Source organism: Ambystoma mexicanum, chromosome 3q (assembly GCF_040938575.1).
Source record: "Ambystoma mexicanum isolate Mex_15411 chromosome 3q, UKY_AmexF1_1, whole genome shotgun sequence".
NCBI lineage: Eukaryota > Metazoa > Chordata > Amphibia > Caudata > Ambystomatidae > Ambystoma > Ambystoma mexicanum.
Window position 1 is genome coordinate 180,887,791 of NC_090926.1, and position 17,782 is coordinate 180,905,572.

Here is a 17,782-nt window from a genome sequence, read left to right on the forward strand (position 1 = left end):
GCAGGCTGTAAGTCCAATACTGGGCGCATTGTCAAGTCTTTCTTTGGCACAAGGAAGTAAGTTGAATAAATACCCTTGTTTACCTGGTGTCCCGGAACGAGTTCCATCGCGTCCTTTTGTAGAAGAATGGCGATCTCCTCGAGGAGAATCTTCTGATGTTCTAAGGAGTGTACTCTTTGTCGTGGAGGATGGTTCCGGGGACGCTGCAGTAGCTCTATACAATATCCCGTGGATACTGTTGACAGCACCCATCTGTCTGATGTGATCCCTTCCCAAGCCTGGGTGAAGTTTGAAATGCGCCCCGCTACTGGGGTTACGTGAGAAGGGACCCTGAACTGAGCGTCACTGCTTTGGTGGAGTCGTACCTCCTCCCTTGCTGGGGCTGCCTCTGCCTTTACCACGACCTCTCCTATTACCTCTGCCGTAACCCTGGGTAGACTGTTGGTTGTTGTTCCACTGTGTACCCTGCCCCTGGGAATAGTTAGATCCTCTCTGGGAATTTTGGGCGCGAGGGCGACGAAAATTACTATTCCCTCTCTGGTTAGGGGGTTTATTGGTTAACTGGCCAAGGGATTTAAGTGTCTCGTATTCGTCCTTGACATTTTTCAGTGCGTCTTCGACCGCCTTACCAAACAGATCGGCTTCCACCGGTTTGTCTAACAATGATGCCTGAGTTTCTGCCTTAAAACCAGACTGCTGTAGCCACGCATGTCTCTTGATAACAGTACCTTCTGCTATCAATCTGCCCGCGTTGTCCGCGGTGTCGAAGGTTGCTTTCAAAATGCAACCAGACACGGCTCTACCCTCTGCGGAAATCCGAGCTAATTGGCCCTTTAACGGTTCAGGAGCAGAGGCTATGAGAGCCGCGACTTCTTCCCACTGATGGCAGTTGTAGCTGGCCAACAGGGTGGTGGCGTTAGCAATCCTTGCTTGATAGGCGGACGTTGAGGCTACCTTTCTGCCGAAACCGTATAGTTTCTTGCTCTCCTTGTCGGGAGGAGCTTCTGACGAAGACAAGGGTGTTCCAGCCCTCTTACAAGAGCTGGTAACAACTAGGGAGTCTGGCTTCAGATGTCCTCTTATATAGAGAGGGGCAGACTGAGCTGCCCTGAAAAGTTTTTCAACCCTGGGATTGACTGCTCTGGTGATGTTTGGGTTCACCAGGGACGGATCTATTCTCCGCTGAATGGATTTAAGGATAGGGATGGTCTGGGCAACCGGCCTCCTTTCTCCCACTAACTCTTCTGCGAAGTCCCTTTCCTCCAGTACACCGTGGGTGTCAATGTGGAAATGTTCTGCTGCGCGAGCGAGAACCTCATTTAGGAGGGGCTGGTTATCGATGGGGGAGTCGGTAACCGGGGCTTCGTTCTCTACCGGGGAATCTACTCTGTATGTTTCCGGGTCATCCTCTTCTTCCTGGTCCTCATCATCCCCATAGTAGCCCGTCCCGGTTTGCTCTTCTATCATACCAAATTCTTGGTCTCCACAAAAGGAAGCCTCTCCTTGATACCGTGAGCATGGTGTTGCGTAAGGTTGTACCTCGAAGGGTTCAGACCTCATCGGGGTTTCAAACCGGGCTTTCTTACTTGGGGGGATAGGATCAGTAGAGCCTGAGGGTGTGGCCCCTTGTGGATCATACGAGAGGAAATGTTCTGGATTTTTATCATAAAAATCAGCCAAAGAAGACATTCTTGACATGACCCTATCTATGTCTTCACTGGACCATTTTTTGGAACTGGGAATGACTCTCTCAGCAAGTCTATAGGATTTATCTTGAGTAGCTTTGCTGGTTGTGGACCTATCAGCAGACCTGGGCTTGTCTGTCTGTTTAGGGGGGGTGGAGTGTTTCACAGGTGGGAAGAATGTACAGGTAGTTTCTTCTGCTGTTTTCCCCCCTCCCCGTGCGTAGAAAAATGTTTTCCCTGTCCCTTTGTGGCTCCGGAGTTTTTCAACGGCAGGCGTCGAGGATCGGGAGAGGTGTCCCTGTCCTTCGAGCGTGGGGCCTCGCTGGCTTTAATTGCGGGCTCCGCCTCATCGCGCGGCCTGGGGGTGGAAGTCGTCTTCAGACGATCGAACTTCTGTTAGCCTAGGGAGCGAGGCACTCTTGGCAAGAGTGGATGATTGCCTGGAGTCATGCGGCGATCTTGATAGAGAGCGCCCAGAGGATACCGAATCGGACTGTTCTGTCTGTGCCTCTTTCCGAGAACTCGACGTCGTCGAGTCTCGGTTGGACTTAGTGTGTGTAGTATGTGAAGCGCTTGCGTCGCCGGGGGTCTTCCCCATAGCCGCCCTGCCGGACGACCTTCCGAGGTCGGGGACCTGCGCTCGGCTGTCTTTCGACGCCGTAATGCCCTCGCCGTCCGAAAGTACGGCGTTGCTGCCATGGCCGCCTGCCTGGCGTGGTGGGCGCAACGCTTCGTCGAACGGTCGGTCCTTAAGTGTCTTAGGTTTAAACCTACTACACGCTCTGCAGTTCGCTTCGGGGTTGTCCCTCGGCAAGCAGAGATTGCACGTGGCGTGCCTGTCGACCCAAGGGTATTTGCGATTGCACTTGGGGCAGAATTGAAAAGGGGTACCCTCCATACGCACCTTGAGGCAGCGGGCTGTTAAGTATAGGAAATGTATAAGGTGTACCTATATACCAAGAGTGTAGAGTATGTACCACCCCCCACTCTCCCTACTTGCAGGGCCGAGGCCAGCGGTCTACCAGGCCCGGGCCGAGGCCAGCGGCCTTACGAGGCCCAAATCCGTCGTGCAGCAGCCGACGGTCGATTTCTTCTCCAGCCGGCGTCGAGTGTCGAAGTTCGACGTTGGGGTGGGGAAGGATGTCAATAGATTATTATTTTAAAATTTTAGCAAAAGTATGGCTAAGGCCAGGGGACTCCGCAAGATGCTTCCGACCAGTATGGCGGAAAAAAACAATCTGAGGATCCTAGATGCGTGAGGGATCTTGGGTACAGTGGACGTCACACTAGGGATAGTATTGCTGGCACGCCCTGTGTCGACGCCCATTTTCGAGTTTCGAAAAACAAACTAATACTCTGCAGCTTCCACTAGATGTCGGCCTATGCACAGCATGTGATCTAAGCAGATTCCACAAGCCTCAGAAATATATATATATATATAATATATATTTTGGTTCACCACCTGTTGTAAACATTTGTGTTGGTCGAAGGTCTTTTGTTCATTTTGAAGTAGATTATGCAATTTTTATATTTCTATTTCTTGTAGGACTTATAGAGCTACTAAATAATTGTTTCATTTATGTATGCTTCCTCCAACAGATTTATTTCGATACAGTCCACCATATCAACCTCTCCTATTTCAGTGTGTGGTTCCAAAAATTGGTTCTCCAATTCGTTCATTAGGGAACCACTCTCCTTTGTGAGATCTGTCTCTTGAGCCCCCAGCCCACTGCTTCCTCATGATTCCTCTTGTGTCTCCACAGTAATCCCCTTTGCCATTTCCTGCCCACAAACCGGGAAGCCGCTTTGATGACTTTGTTTCTGACACTATGTTGGCTTGGGATCGCTTTGCATTTCTGTAACCTGTCTGCTTTGTGGCGTCTAACACTGTTTCCCTAGTCTCTGTCTTTCCCGCCTCCCCCTTAAACCCCCCCTCCCCCTCCTTTCCCCTATCCCGTCTAGGCGTGGTATCCTAAGATACATCCCAATTTCACTTGGGGGACAGCCCAGGGTTTACCCGGTTTATTTTAAGGTTACGTAACCTTCTGTAGATTCTACGTGGTGCCCTCACAGTTCCTCCACCGCCCTGTACTGAGAGCTGAATTTATCTTGCTCCCTCCTCACCCACTCTATGCGTTTCACTTATCCTCTCCCTCCCCAATGCTTCCCAATTAAACGTTCCCCATTCAAACTCAGTTCTCCCCCCCCCCTCCCTTGGACACTGCTTACGTCCTCTTTATTTGGTCTCCTCTTTTCCCTGTTGTGGTGGACCAGTCCCACGGTCTAGTCCTCTGCCGGGGGAGGATGGGCACCCTCGCCTGTTCTCTTTGGGGTCTGACTCATTCTCCTCCATTCCCAATATTGAAAGGCCTTCAGTGCATGTGGTGACCCCTCTGTTGCTTACCATCCCATGAAAAGGGTAGGCCAAAAGGAAATGTACATTTGTATGGGATCTTTTTGTCTACGATTACCTTCGTAAACAGGGTTCATCGCTCTCCTTTTCAATAGTGTGGTTGCTGCTAGGTCTTGGAAGAGGGAAACTTGTGATCTGTTTATTGTGACAGCTGTCTGTCCCCTGGTGGCTCAGGGGATTTTCTCTTTCACTTCATAGGAGGCCAATGGTGCCAGGACATCTAGTTCTGTCGCCCAGACCTTCCCTTCTAGGTCCAACCCTAAGGATGCGATCAATGTAAATTTCCTCTGGGGAAGTCTCCGTTATAAGAGTGGCGAAGCATTGTTGGACTAGTAGTTTTAGGTTTGCATCTGCATTTGTCTCAGCCATACCTTTGATCCTAATGTTCGACTTTCTAGATTGGTTTTCAAGGTAATCAGACTGGATTTTCAAGTTGTGTGTCACAGTCACAATTTGATCCAGCAGTTCCGAGTTCAGCCGGACGTCGCCAGAGAAATCAGATCGTCCCTGTTCCGTAATGTCCACCCAATTGCCCAAGATGTTAATCTCTTCCCTGACCTCTTTAATGGAGCTTTTTAGCTCTTGTTTTAGATTCACCATTTGCTGTTGGAACAATGTCGACATTCTTTCTTCCATGCCCCTAAGGCATTCCTGCATGTCCTCTTCACTGCATGCCATGTCGCTGCCCTTCTATAAGCCTATGGGCTCTTTGTGTTGGTATCCTGGCTCTTTTGTTGGGGCTTCTACTGGGTTCTACTGCCAGCACCTTTCCAGCTGGCCCCATTTCGAGCCCTTGTTTGCACAGGGCTGAGTGTAGGCTTGATATGGGTACTTTGGCCCAAGAGTCGATTCTGCCACCCTCAAGGCCCCGAAATACTGTCCAGTACGCTGCGTTTGGCCCCTTAGAATGCGGTAATTGAAACTGAAATGGGGAACTTTTCCGCCTTTGAAGTGGTTTGGGCTTATGCTACTGAACGTGGGCTCCCCATGGCGAGCTACTCCATGGGGGCTGTGTTGCTGTCTGAAGTTACTGTGTCTTGAGGGATGTCTGTTGCCTCCCCCCCTCACACCCTTATTGTATCTGCTGGTCACTTAGGGCACCCCCCCCCTCGTAGGCAGCTGCGTGAATCTGCTTTTTGTTGTCTTGTGAGATGGGGGGGGCGCTTAGAGTACTGTCAAGTGTGTTTTACAGAGGCAGTATGCGCATCAGAGGAGCTTCATTTGTCCCTCCGTGTATTCACGTTGACCTGCAGGGCCTCCCTTGCATATGGGGGCCTTTGAATCCTGTGCTAAATGCCCGGGGCAGGGCACTCCCAGCCTTACTTTCAGCCCCTGACTGCCCACTCCCCTGCTTATGGAGCTGCTCCTCCCACCCTCTCCCCTGTTGCGGCTCACCTTTCTCAATGCGCCATTCACTTTCTCTGCTTTTGTTTGATCTGCCTGGCCACCCCGCCAGGTCTCCGCTCCAGGGTGGAGGGAGGAAAAGAATTCTCTCCAGTTTCAAGCACGGCTGCCTGGCCGCGGCCACTTTAACCAGCTCTTCCACCTGTGGTATACCCACCAGGGCGATTCCGTCCCTCACTGCTTGTTTGCTGCTTCTGCCTCTCCGTCGCTACTCGGTAAGCGTGACCATGAGGTACAAACTTGATTATTCTTTTACTGTGCTGTTAAAGTATTTCACCTCTGACAACTCTGTGGGGAGTATTGGTTCTTCCGTTTATGCTTTTTGTAGCTTGCAATGTATTCACATAATCCGTGCTGGCCACTTTTAAGGTGAATTGCGATTCACTCTGGCGGCCATCTTGGAATCTGAGGCTGTTTTTAAATGTCTTGTAGTACAGGGTGTGGGGCAGCGGGGTATATTGTAGTACCAGGTGTGGGCCTGGGGCTTTATTGTTTTGCAGGCCTTTTATTGCCATTTCAACTTCCTATGGGCAGATGGGGTGCTCCAATTGCTCCTGGGCTGATAGTTTAGGTAGGTTTGCTGCCGCAAGGTATTTCTGCTGCTGGAAGGGGTCCAAGGACGCCCCCTTCATCAGCAGAGCGAAATAATCAGTTGAATGGCCATCTTTGCTCTTCCCCAAATCTCTCTAATCCCCCTCCCGGAGGCAAGTCATTTTACTTCTGGCTCTGTTTCCTAAGCTGTAGGCCAACATGCTGCTTGCTTTATTCCCCTGTATGTGGTATTGGTGCTTGGATCTAATCCGGGCTTGAGCGGCTTTGTCTGCTTCCGTTTTGGTACAGATTATTTTAAGTCTAATGGAGGATATAAGTTTTGTTCTGTTTGAGTAAATGTCTCCTGTAAGAAAACTACATATGCTTTTGTGCTCATTCCCATTTCCGCTTGGCTGGGAAACGTTGCTGATTAATAAGGGTGAACAGGTGCAGATATCCTGAGGGGATAGAAAGTGGATCACATAACCTTGCTAGTAATTGATTAGGAAGTCAAGCCCAGCAGGCGCTCCCGTTCACGGACCAGCTCACCACAGAACAAATCTCATCTGCAGCAGATTGGATGGAAGGATCTCAGATGAGTGGAAAAACAGCGACTGAGAACTCTGCAAAAGCTGAATAGACATGCAAAGCCAGGGCTGAATTCTAACAGGGTTAAATATGTAGCCACTGTAGAGGTAGGACTCCTGCCTTGAGTCGCTGGGCTTGTCATTAGCTTGGGGAACTGCACAGAGGGGCAAAGCTGTCAACCAGAACTGTTAGCCAAACTACAGACCACTTCGAGCGTTCACGAGGGAACCAGTGTTAGGCACAGTTCTTCAGATTGGTCTAAATTGCATTGCTAAAAAGAGCAAGAAAGAGTGATGAAGGAAGTATGGCCTATAAATGCCTGACCAGGGAGAAGTGGAGAGGGAGTTGGAAGAAGGCAATCAGATTTACCAAGGAAGCAGCAGCCACCAGCCAGGAATAGTGACTGCAGGTCTAAGAGACCATGTCCTGAAGGTCCCAAGTTCCCTGAAAAGGCTGGGATCTCGGTTGTAGTCAAGACTAATGCAAGACAAGACCGTGGAAGTCCTTCCTTTTAGACTGTTTTAGCCCAATGAACCTGCCTAAGCTTTTGAAGGCCAGCTTATCCATCTAGCCACATCTCCTGGCTACCCGGCTGAAGAAAATTGAGATCAAATTATTTGGGTCTTCTTCAAACGCCTGGGGCCAAACTTCATAGTGGCACAGGGATCTTTTTGCTTCATGGCACCAAACATCTGGAATGCTCTTGCTTCAGACTTGAGATTGTGCCAATCTTTGGAAGCTTTCAAAGCTGGATTTAAAACACATCTGTTCTGCTGAGGTGGGACTATATCTCTGACTTGATGAGAATCTGCTTCTCAGTCTTCTATTTCTCCTGATTTAATGTTTTTTGTATTGTATATTGTTGTTGGCGCCACTATGACTCAGTGCCGGTCTTCGACGCCTTATAAATGAATAACATGGGTGGCCACCAGGGGGCGCAGGGACATCCATGAACTCTGCGTGGGCTCCGCTGCAGCCGCCCCAAAAGATGGACTGAGCCCCCACTTTTTGGACCCCCCCACCGGAGAAAAAGCGTGAAGCTGCTGTGCGAATATCTCCCCCAGCACTGGGAAAAACCCCGAGCGAAAACGGGCCTGGGATCCCGACGAAATCCGACTCACAAGCCGCGGCCGTCCGGACCGGGGAGAAAGCGAAACCAACCCGGCACACGTGCGCTGCAGGGCACTCTCGGGAAAAGCCCACAACACGAACCCGCAAACGGAGCCTACACGAGCGCGGATGACCACGGCCCTGAGCAGATCCCTGACATGAACAGGTGGGTGACCTAGCCCTGAACCCTCCCGAACCCCCGTTCAAGATACCTCCCCTGCCTGGCATCCACGAAGGACCCATAACGCGTGGCAAGGCCTGTTCACTGCCCCGCCCCCCTTCGAGCAGCCGAACATTGAGAGCTCAGGGCCACCCGACATCTGCACTCCACCGCCCCCGGCCCGCGTCGGGTAGCGGCTGCGGACCCACTCTTCGTGAGTGGTTTTGGGACTCGACGCTTCATCTTGGCCCCCCCCCCCCAAACTCTCCGGTGGATCCCGACGCTCCAGAGGGGGACATAACGGCGCTGAAGCACTCTGCGCTTACCAGAGAAGAGGCCTCTGCCCCAAGCGACCCACGGACCACCTAACGGACCACCCAGGAGCCAAAACGGGGAGTCTACACAACACGCTCGGCTCCACTCCAGAAGCGAGGTGCACCCACGGCAAACGGGTACGTGGAAACAACCACCCCACCACGGACTGGCCCTCCAGAAGGTAATTGATGGCTTCCTGCACCCTTTAAAGGGGCCCCACCGGTAAACCACACACACTCCTGAAAGTGAGACGAGAAACCCACCAGAATTACAATCTGCCTTGGCCCCACTAGTAGTGGAGGTGCGCGGGACAACCCTCCGAACCACGAACCCCGGCACAGAACGCCGTAGTGTCGAACGGAGAAAGCAACACTAGAAGTAAACCAGGGGTGAGACCCCAAATCTTGGCACGTGTACCAAACGGTGCTGCGATTCACCTGAGAACACGCACGAGGCATCTCCAATCCTGAGGCCCCCCCCGGAGTACACCTCGCCGGCGAAACAGAAAACATACCAAACGGAGGGTAAGGCCCCTGAACACAGGGCGTGTGCCTCCTCCAATCAAAGGAACCGAGTACGCACTCCCCGCCATCATCACAGCAGTATACTGTCAATACCCAAACCTAAAGCTGCAACCAATCCACCACTGCCAAGAGGGTACTACCCCATGTGCCTTATAACGGATCAGTACAGAGGGTAAGGCCCCCAAAACAGGGGCGTGTGCCTCCTCTGCCTGTCGCTTTGAAGGAACCACGACATTACCATCAAAACCCCGCATGAACTTCAAGCACAAGCTTCTGCACTTCGCCTACGCCCCCACTTCTCCCGCCCTGACTGAACCAGCAATGGCAAACAACATTCACTACAGGAAATGAACTGGCGGCGGCAACGAAAGGAGACATTGCTGCCCTTCTGGGCGAAATAAAAAACTTGGGCACTAACATAGGAGGCAAAATAGACAGGATCACCCAAAGACTCGACGGCATGGAGGACAGGCTTGAAGGGGTGGAAAATAACCAGACCTCAATCGACACGTTAGAGATACAACATGCACAGACATTGAAGGACCTGGAACGCAAAGAAGATGAGTTCAGACTCAAACTGGACGATTTGGAAAATAGAGAAAGGAACAATATACGCATCTTTGGAATTCCTGAGAAAGAGGGGGAAACGGAGGCGGACCTCAAGGAAACACTTCACAACATTATCAGACTCCTCACAGCAGACGATGAAGTGGATGAACCAATAACGGAACAAATACATAGAGCAGGTGGCCCCACGGGTGGTCCACAATCGGTTCTTGCCTGATTCCATCGCTTCAGAGACAAAGCTAGAATTCTAGAAAAAGCCAGAAGGAGCGACGAGATCACGCTAGGGGGAGCACAAATCTCAATATACCAAGACCTTTCCTCCCTGACCCTGGCTCTCAGGAAAACATGTGGTCCGCTCACAAAGATGCTCAAAGAAAAGAACGTTCGATACAGGTGGGGCTACCCCTTCTCACTTTCATTCGAATACGAGGGAACCAGATTCAGGCTGAGATCCGAGAAAGAAATACAAACGTGCATATCTGACCTTCTTGGCACTCAGGGAGAGGTGGCCAGCCTTGGAGAGACGCATGGAGAAGGACGAGAGTGGCGAATCCAAGGCCCCAGGAGAAAGAAAGTAAAGGGGTCACGAAAATTCCGGAGAGGCAATATCTCCCCAGAAGCAGATCACTGAACCCAAGCGACACTGGTAAGACAGTTCCAATTAAATAAGTGAATGATGTAATGAGGCGATACGAACACATACACGTTTTCCTGACTCTAATGACAAAAATTAGGGGGGAATCAAGGAGGGGCTCACTCCGGACAAAGATGACTTATTTGGTTAAGGGGCGTGAAGTAACGCCCCCCCCCCCCCCCCCCCCCCCAAGTGGTCCGATGCCGACCTGGAGCAACATGCCGGGTTCGATCGGACGCCTTCAATTAGGAATGGGGAGGGGATGGAGGGAGGGGGAGGGAAAGGCCACAGGGCCGAGGCGGGTCAAAGCAGCGTACATAGTAAACCAAAACAAGCGCAGCAGCAAGCACTCCACGAGTAAAAAGCAGTACCAATTACACACGAAGAGACTGTTTCCCATGAGAAAGAGCAATGACAACTGACACTAACACAAGGAAAAATGTCTCCTTGAGAGTCGGGACACTCAATGTAAAAGGACTCAATTCACCGACGAAACGGTCCCTCGTCGCCAGAGAATTCCGTAGGGCTGAAATAGATATCCTCCTCCCGCAGGAAACGAAATATATAAAAGGAGAAGAAAGACCGATCCTTGGGAAACGAGTTGGGAACGAATACTGGGGCTCTGGCCCGCTTAGAAAAGGAGGAGTGGGAATCCTCTATAGAGAAAAGGCATAGCATACACCCCTACCAGGACATGGTCTGATGTGGAAGAACGAGCTCTGCTCGTAAATGGGCAAATAGGTAAGGTGAACGTAATGATTGCGACCCTGTATTCCCCGAACACGGGACAATCGAGATTACTCTCCAGAACGATTCCCAAGATATTACTAGAAGCCACCGGCACATTATTTTAGGCGGAGACTTTAACCAATGGGCGGACCTGGTCAAAGATCGAAAACCTGGGAACCCCAACACGAGCCACCAGAACAGACTTGAGCCAACTGAGCTTGCGCAAATGATGGAAATGTATAATATGATAGACGGGTGGAGGGCACATCATCCCGAAGAACAAGGTTACACCTTTATTCCGCTCCACACAATACGTATACCCGAATTGACTACATATACCTATCCAGAGACCTCGCTGAGGCTACAGCTAAAGCAGGCATAACCCCGATCACTTGGTCGGACCACGACATGGTCCTCACAGACATTCAGTGGGCGAATCTACCGACCAGGAGTGGCAAATGGCGCTGCAATGAGAGCCTCTGGAAAGACGCTGTCTTCAGAGCCGAAATGGAGATGGAAATCTCCCAATTCTTCGAAACAAATGATAATCGGGAGGCGTCCAAACAGACCGTCTGGGAGGCAGGAAAGGCTACCTGGAGGGGAATTCTGATAAGAGAAGGCTCCTCAAAAAAGAGGGAACGTAATCTTATCGAACAGAAGCTACGAACAGAAATTCACCAACTGGAGAGCAAACCCGACCCAGACGCAGAATTAGATCCCATAAAAATGAGTAGAGCCAGAGATAAAAGAAACAAACTGAAACTATTAGAACACGAGCAAGTGGTGCGCAAATTGAGGTTTCAGAAACAAAAATTCTATGAAAAGGGGGACAAGTCAGATGCGCTTCTCGCTGCCAGGCTTCGAGAGCAGAGAGCTGAACGAAGAGTACTAGAAATCTCTGAGGATAACTCCCAAACGTCATACGCTCACACTACTATTCCAGAATCCTTTGCCAACTTTTACGAGGCATTCTATTCCTCTGAAGTTAACCCTGAACAAATAGATACTGAAACGTACCTGTCCTCAATAATTGTCCCCCACATATCACAACAAGATGCTGAACTGTTGGAATCCCCTATCACAGAATCGGAAGTCTAAGCTGCCATAAAGAGACTAACCCTAGGTAAATCCCCGGGAGAAGACGGCTACACTGCCGGATTCTATAAAACCTTCATTGCAATACTGTCTCCCTTCCTGACAACCCTTTTCAATGAGATAATGGACACGGGGAAGCCCCCGGACTCCTTTACCAGGGCACTGATCACAGTGCTCCCCAAGGCAGGGAGGGATCCCACGAAATGTGCCTCGTACTGCCCCATATCCCTGCTTAACCTTGACGCGAAAATCTATACTAGAATCCTGGCTGCAAGGTTGGAAACGCTAATCCCGCAACTCATACATCCAGACCAGGTTGGATTTATACTCAGGAGACAGGGGGCTGACACGATGCGCAAAACCCTCCATCTCATTCATACATCCCAGACCCTGGATAATGACCCGGTCCTACTCTCTATCGACGCAGAAAAGGCTTTTGACAGGGTGGAATGGGGATTCCTAAAAGCGGTATTATGTAAAGTGGGAATGGGCACGAGGTTTAGGACAGCAATACAAGCAGTATACTCAGACCCTAAAGCCTCAATATTCGTGAACAGTGAATATTCTAGATGGTTTAACTTGCAACGTGGGACTAGACAGGGATGTCCCCTCTCGGCAATTCTCTTTGCACTCTCACTAGAGCCCCTGGCAATAACGATGAGGGCCGACCCCATCCTAGAGGGTATTCGAATGGGGTCGACGGAATACAAAATTGCCCTCTATGCAGATGACATCCTCCTCCACATTACTAACCCCTTTCTTCCATCCCTCGAGCCCTCTGTCTGCTGGAAGAATACGGTAGACTTTCAGGGTTCAAAATAAATAAAACTAAGTCGACACTCTTCCCCCTTCAAGGCTCAGAAGATGAAAATATCACCAAATTCTCTCCCCTGGGCCTTAAAATTGAACACAAAACTACAGTATCTGGGGATACAAATTACGAAAAAGATGAGTGACCTATACGAGGCCAACTTCCCTACCCTACTAAACCAGTTCCGGTCCGACCTGGCAAGATGGGATAAGCTCACAATATCTTGGTTCGGTCGACTTAATGCAATAAAGATGGTATCCCTCCCGCAATTCCTATACCCCTTCCAAATGTTACCCATCACGATCCTGATTGGTTTCTTTACTGAAACCAAAAGGGCCATGCCCCGATTCTTATGGCAAGGGAAGAAAGCGAGGATCCCGTATAAGATCTTAACACTCCCCAAAGACAAGGGGGGGGTCGGACTCCCTAACCTACACAAATACTACGAAGCATCCCAACTAAGAGTTCTAATCCCACATCTGCGTAATGAAACAGACATCCATTGGGTCAATATGGACAATCACTATTTCTCAACAGCCACGGTCTCGGAATGGCTCTGGGCTCCGAAGGACAGAATTCGAAGAAAACTCAAAGGCCACCCCATACTGAGCACCATTTGGGACATCTGGACACAAGGAAAGAACATGCAAAACATTACCACCTGGCCAGCCCCTTTGAGCCACTTATGGTCTCCAGGAATCAACGACCACATTCCAAATGTAGGACGATTCCAAGCATGGTATGAGGCAGGATTAGAAAGAGTTGGGCAACTACAAAGAAAAGACTCCTTCATCCCTCTCCCAGAACTAACGGAAGCCCTCGGAATAGGTCCACTATCCACTTTCCAATATATACAAATTAAAGGCGTTTTGACGAGACCTCTGTGGAAGCCTAAATTTATGAGAGATCTCACTCCTTTTGAAAAAATACTTGATTAAAGAACTGAGATGAAAGGCCTAATATCCGACATGTACAGGGCACTGATAGGAGGGGAGGGAGTGAACACGGACGCACTGAAAGGCAGATGGGAAAAAGACTTTGCTGAACAGATCACACCGGACCTATGGGACACCATATGCCAAGCGGCCACACAAATATCCATCTCAAACCAATACAAGCTCCACGCAATCAAGTTACTGCATAGATGGCAATACGACCCAGTCAGGTTATCCAAAATGTTCCAAACAATCAAGCCAGAATGCTGGAGGGGATGTGGGGAAAAAGCAGACTATTGGCACATGTGGTGGGGGTGCCCCCGAATAAAAGTCTTCTGGTCTGAAGTGTTGGGCTGGATCAAGGAGGTTGACGGCATTACCAGAACAGCTAATCCCTACCTCATGCTCTTCGGCCTTGAGAAGGATGAGGATGACTGGATCAAAATAAAGGATATAGCTCCGCAACTGCTATTAGCAGCAAGAGCAACGCTGGTAATGAAATGGAAAGCCCCCATAACCCCTACGAAAAGCGAATGGATCAACGTTGCCAACAACATTTGCATAATGGAACATATCACAGCGTCACTACACGGAAGATCGTCGCAGATCGAAGCCCTCTGGATCGAATACAAGAACATACACCTACCCAACGGACTCCTCAGCCATAAATTGACCACCCCAAGAACAGAAGAGCGAAACGAGACCTAAATAATACTGAGTCCGCCCACACTAAAGTGTCCTCTCAGGACTGCGGAAGTTCCCGACAACATATACTAACTGATTACCACACGATGAATGCTGCAAGAATTGTACTAAACACTGCCTGACCACGGGGAGGGAGGGGGGTGGGAAACAGGGGAGGGGGGGGGGGGGGGGGGGAGTCCTGTTTATACTCGAACATTATGTATGAAGATCGTGTCTGCCGGACAAACACGGAATACATGGAATTTTATAGCTTAGTTCTACTGTTATAAGATATGTACTGGTTTTCTTATTGTTGTACCATGACTCACACTTGTAAAACTTAATAAAATCAACTTTACAAAAAAAATAAATGAATAACAAAATGCACCATATCCCAAACAGCAGCATATCGCTTACCAGACAGGAAGAGATTTACCCTGTAGTGGGAATGGCACTATACCCCTTATGAGAAGTAGTGAGGTACTGTAGTGGGTAGGAAGGATGCCCTACCCCCAATAGTGAACTGGGCCACTATAATCGGTATCAGGAAAAGTGAACCAGAAACTACCCTCCCCTCCAGATGGGGATTAAAAATAACGGGCATGTTTTATACCACTGAAGAGAAATTCTGACAAAAAGGCAGCTGGGTGCAATAGCCTGGAGACTCCGAACTGTGTCAAAGAAGCTGCCGGGTGCTACAGGAGACACTGTGTTGTGCTTTGGATAACCTTGGGAAGACGAGTATCCCAATAATAGGAATAATGCCAACACTATTTTTACCTCATCCTGGCGCTGCTGAGATACACCTGTGTAAACACCAATTACAAAATTCGATTGGAAATCCCTCAATTTCAACATCACCATTAAGAAAAGGAATGTTGGCAAGGGTAATGTGTGCAAGTCGTAATGGGGTGACGAAAGGGGGGAACCCCTCTTAAAAAAAAAGGGGCAATACAATTCATTAAAAAAGAAAAATGAAGGGCAGCATAACCCATTCTCATTAAAAGGAAATTCAAATGTATCACCTAACTGATGGACCAGTATCAAGCAGAACATACGTGTGTGCATTATATTCCCATAATCCTAGCAATTAGTTATCCCAACAAAAAACATCGCTATTCCCTTGTTTCAGCCAATCCACCACAGTACTGGATTTTCCAGACATTTGGTCGTAGGTTTCACACAATCATGGTCTCTACATGGCAGTCAATATTTGTTTTATGGACAATACACACAACTGACAATTATTAAAGACTTTGAAATCATAAAATAAACAGGGCACTGTATATTAACATTTACCTGAAACGTTTGCACCTGTGGTGAATGTATTACGGAGGACTGTGCTGTCTGAATAACTCCCTGGATTTGGACTTGCTCTCCTGAGCCTTGCAGAACTGTTAGTGGAGTAGAACCTCTTAATGACATCTGAAAACAAAATCAAGGAACATACACAGTTTTAAGAAAAAAAACATTAAAGTGTGTGGCCATCACTTTTGAGGGATTATTGAAAGAAAAGAAAGGAAACATGACCTATTTGTAATCTCGGTTCACCATGGTTGTGAGCATTACAATCAAACACATTGGGCCTCATTACGAGTCTGGCGGTAAAACCGCCTGGTTACCGCCAGACTCGTAATACCATTCCGTCTCCGTGACTCCCGGAATTACCAGGGCATTACAGCCCTGGTGTCCCGGGAATTCCGGAGGCGGAATTCAGTAAATCCCATTCCCATTGAGTCCCATAGGACTCAATGGGAATGGGGAAGAGGAAACGCCTGCACCATGTCGTGATGGTGCTTGTTTTTCCACGTCCGCCTGCAGGTGGGAGGTGTTCAACCCGCCAGGTCAGACCTGGCGGGAAGATCACCTCCCGCCTGCAGCACTCGGGATCGGGCGGTCCAGAATTAACAGTGGCAGCGGGTTTACCGCCACGGTTAATTCCAGACCGCCCGACCTGTAATGAGGCCCATTATCTCTGTCAATAGACAAAGTCCAGAATGTTGCAATAAGTTAAATATATTTGAAATAAAGTCAGGTTATCCATCAGGGCTCATTGATAAATAAAAACCCTTTTTTAAAACTAAACCCAATAAATAAAATGAAAAGAAATAAGCAGTGCATTGATTAAACTTGCTTTTTGTGTGCTCTGAAATATAAATAAGGAATTAGGCCAATGCAATCAATTACCTGTCAAATCAAAAAAAGGATATCGGCACTGAAAGAAGGCAATCTCAAGAGGGACACCCACAATGGTTTATAGGGTCAATGATCATTGAAATTAATATTATAGAGAAGGTAAGAAGACCATCAAGCCACTTCACCAACACTCATGTTGAAAGGGAGGGAAGTGGGTTGTTGTGAAAAATAAAAAAATTACCCATTGTGGAGCACTAGGAATACAAGCAAATAACTCCTGCTGCATTGTGGAGCCTTTACCATAAATCGAAAACGTAGCTAAATAACATACCAAACCACTGAATGCAGGAATGGGGTGGCATAGCAGATTAAAGAATAATATCTTATTCTCTGAAACACTGCTTGTACTCGAAAGATACTCGAATGAACACCACACAAAATGATACCCAAGGACTCAACAGGGTCAGTTAAAAAGAACCCAAAGAAAAGTCTAGGCAACAGTACTTGGTGAATATATACATGGGTGACCTTGTAAAAGCTCTAGAAATATCTGCTATGGGCACATTTGTCAAGAGCTGCAACAGCTGCTTTACATCTTGTTGAATGTATGTACCCGAAGTATGCCTGAATTAGGCTTACCCAACTTCTACCAACAGTGAATAATGCACAAAACAATCTGCCTTGCAAATGACCGCTTAGAACAGAGGTCTATTATTAGGGCCATCTTCACAAAAAGCGGCTTTGGATTCCGTAAGTATTCTGTCTAGGTACACTTTCAGAGCCATCTTAACATCCAGGGTGCGGAAGTGGGAGGGTCGGGGAGGGTAGGACTGTTGTCTGAATTACATGCACATCCGTGATCACCTTGGGATGAAAATAAGGTTGTTTTTTGATAAGGGTGTCCTTGTCCCAGTGAACTAAATGTAAGGCTTACATCGATACAATCTACCTGTATTTCATGGAATGCTTTGAAAAAGTAATAGTGACCATAAAAGCATCCTTCCCAGAGAAAGGCTGTGAATTGATTCTATGCATGGGATAAATCGGAATGCCCATGAAGCTTCAAAAGGATTGAATTACATTTCCAAGGAGGTTGGCAGAGGGGGGTGGTATCAAGGGTGGCAGTGTGAAAATGGAAAAATCTTTCACATTCCAGGAACTTTTACTGGAAAAGTCATACTTGAACCGCTTACTACTTGATACTGTTGGGGGGGAAGGTTTCCCTAGAGGGCCTTAAAAGGGTTTTCCCCATTTGATAGGTTTTCCAGCAGGGTCTCAAAAAGGTAAGAAAGCCGTTTCAGGCCCTTCAGGAAATCTTTGCTCAATTGTCTAAAGAAGAGGTTTCAATGGTGCATTTTCAGCTGTCAAATCACCTTTCTTTCAGATGTACTGAATATGTGACTGGACACATTTTACCATGTCTTCTGTGTAGGGACAGATATCAATTCTTCTTCCTATACA

The 17,782-nt window shown here is 48.6% G+C and overlaps 1 protein-coding gene across 9 annotated transcripts in view; it reads right to left on the reverse strand.

Annotated features, from left to right (window-relative positions):
* The window catches only part of ATF1 (activating transcription factor 1), a 935,797-nt gene that overhangs the window by 525,783 nt on the left and 392,232 nt on the right, over window positions 1–17,782 (reverse strand). For 8 of the 9 annotated variants that reach the window (XM_069653441.1, XM_069653442.1, XM_069653439.1 and 5 more), the window contains one exon: window positions 15,485–15,610. In XM_069653441.1, coding sequence (XP_069509542.1) covers window positions 15,485–15,610 — 126 coding nt within the window. Of the gene's footprint in view, window positions 1–15,484; window positions 15,614–17,782 lie in introns of those variants that run through there. The other variant, XM_069653446.1, reaches the window with a different exon arrangement.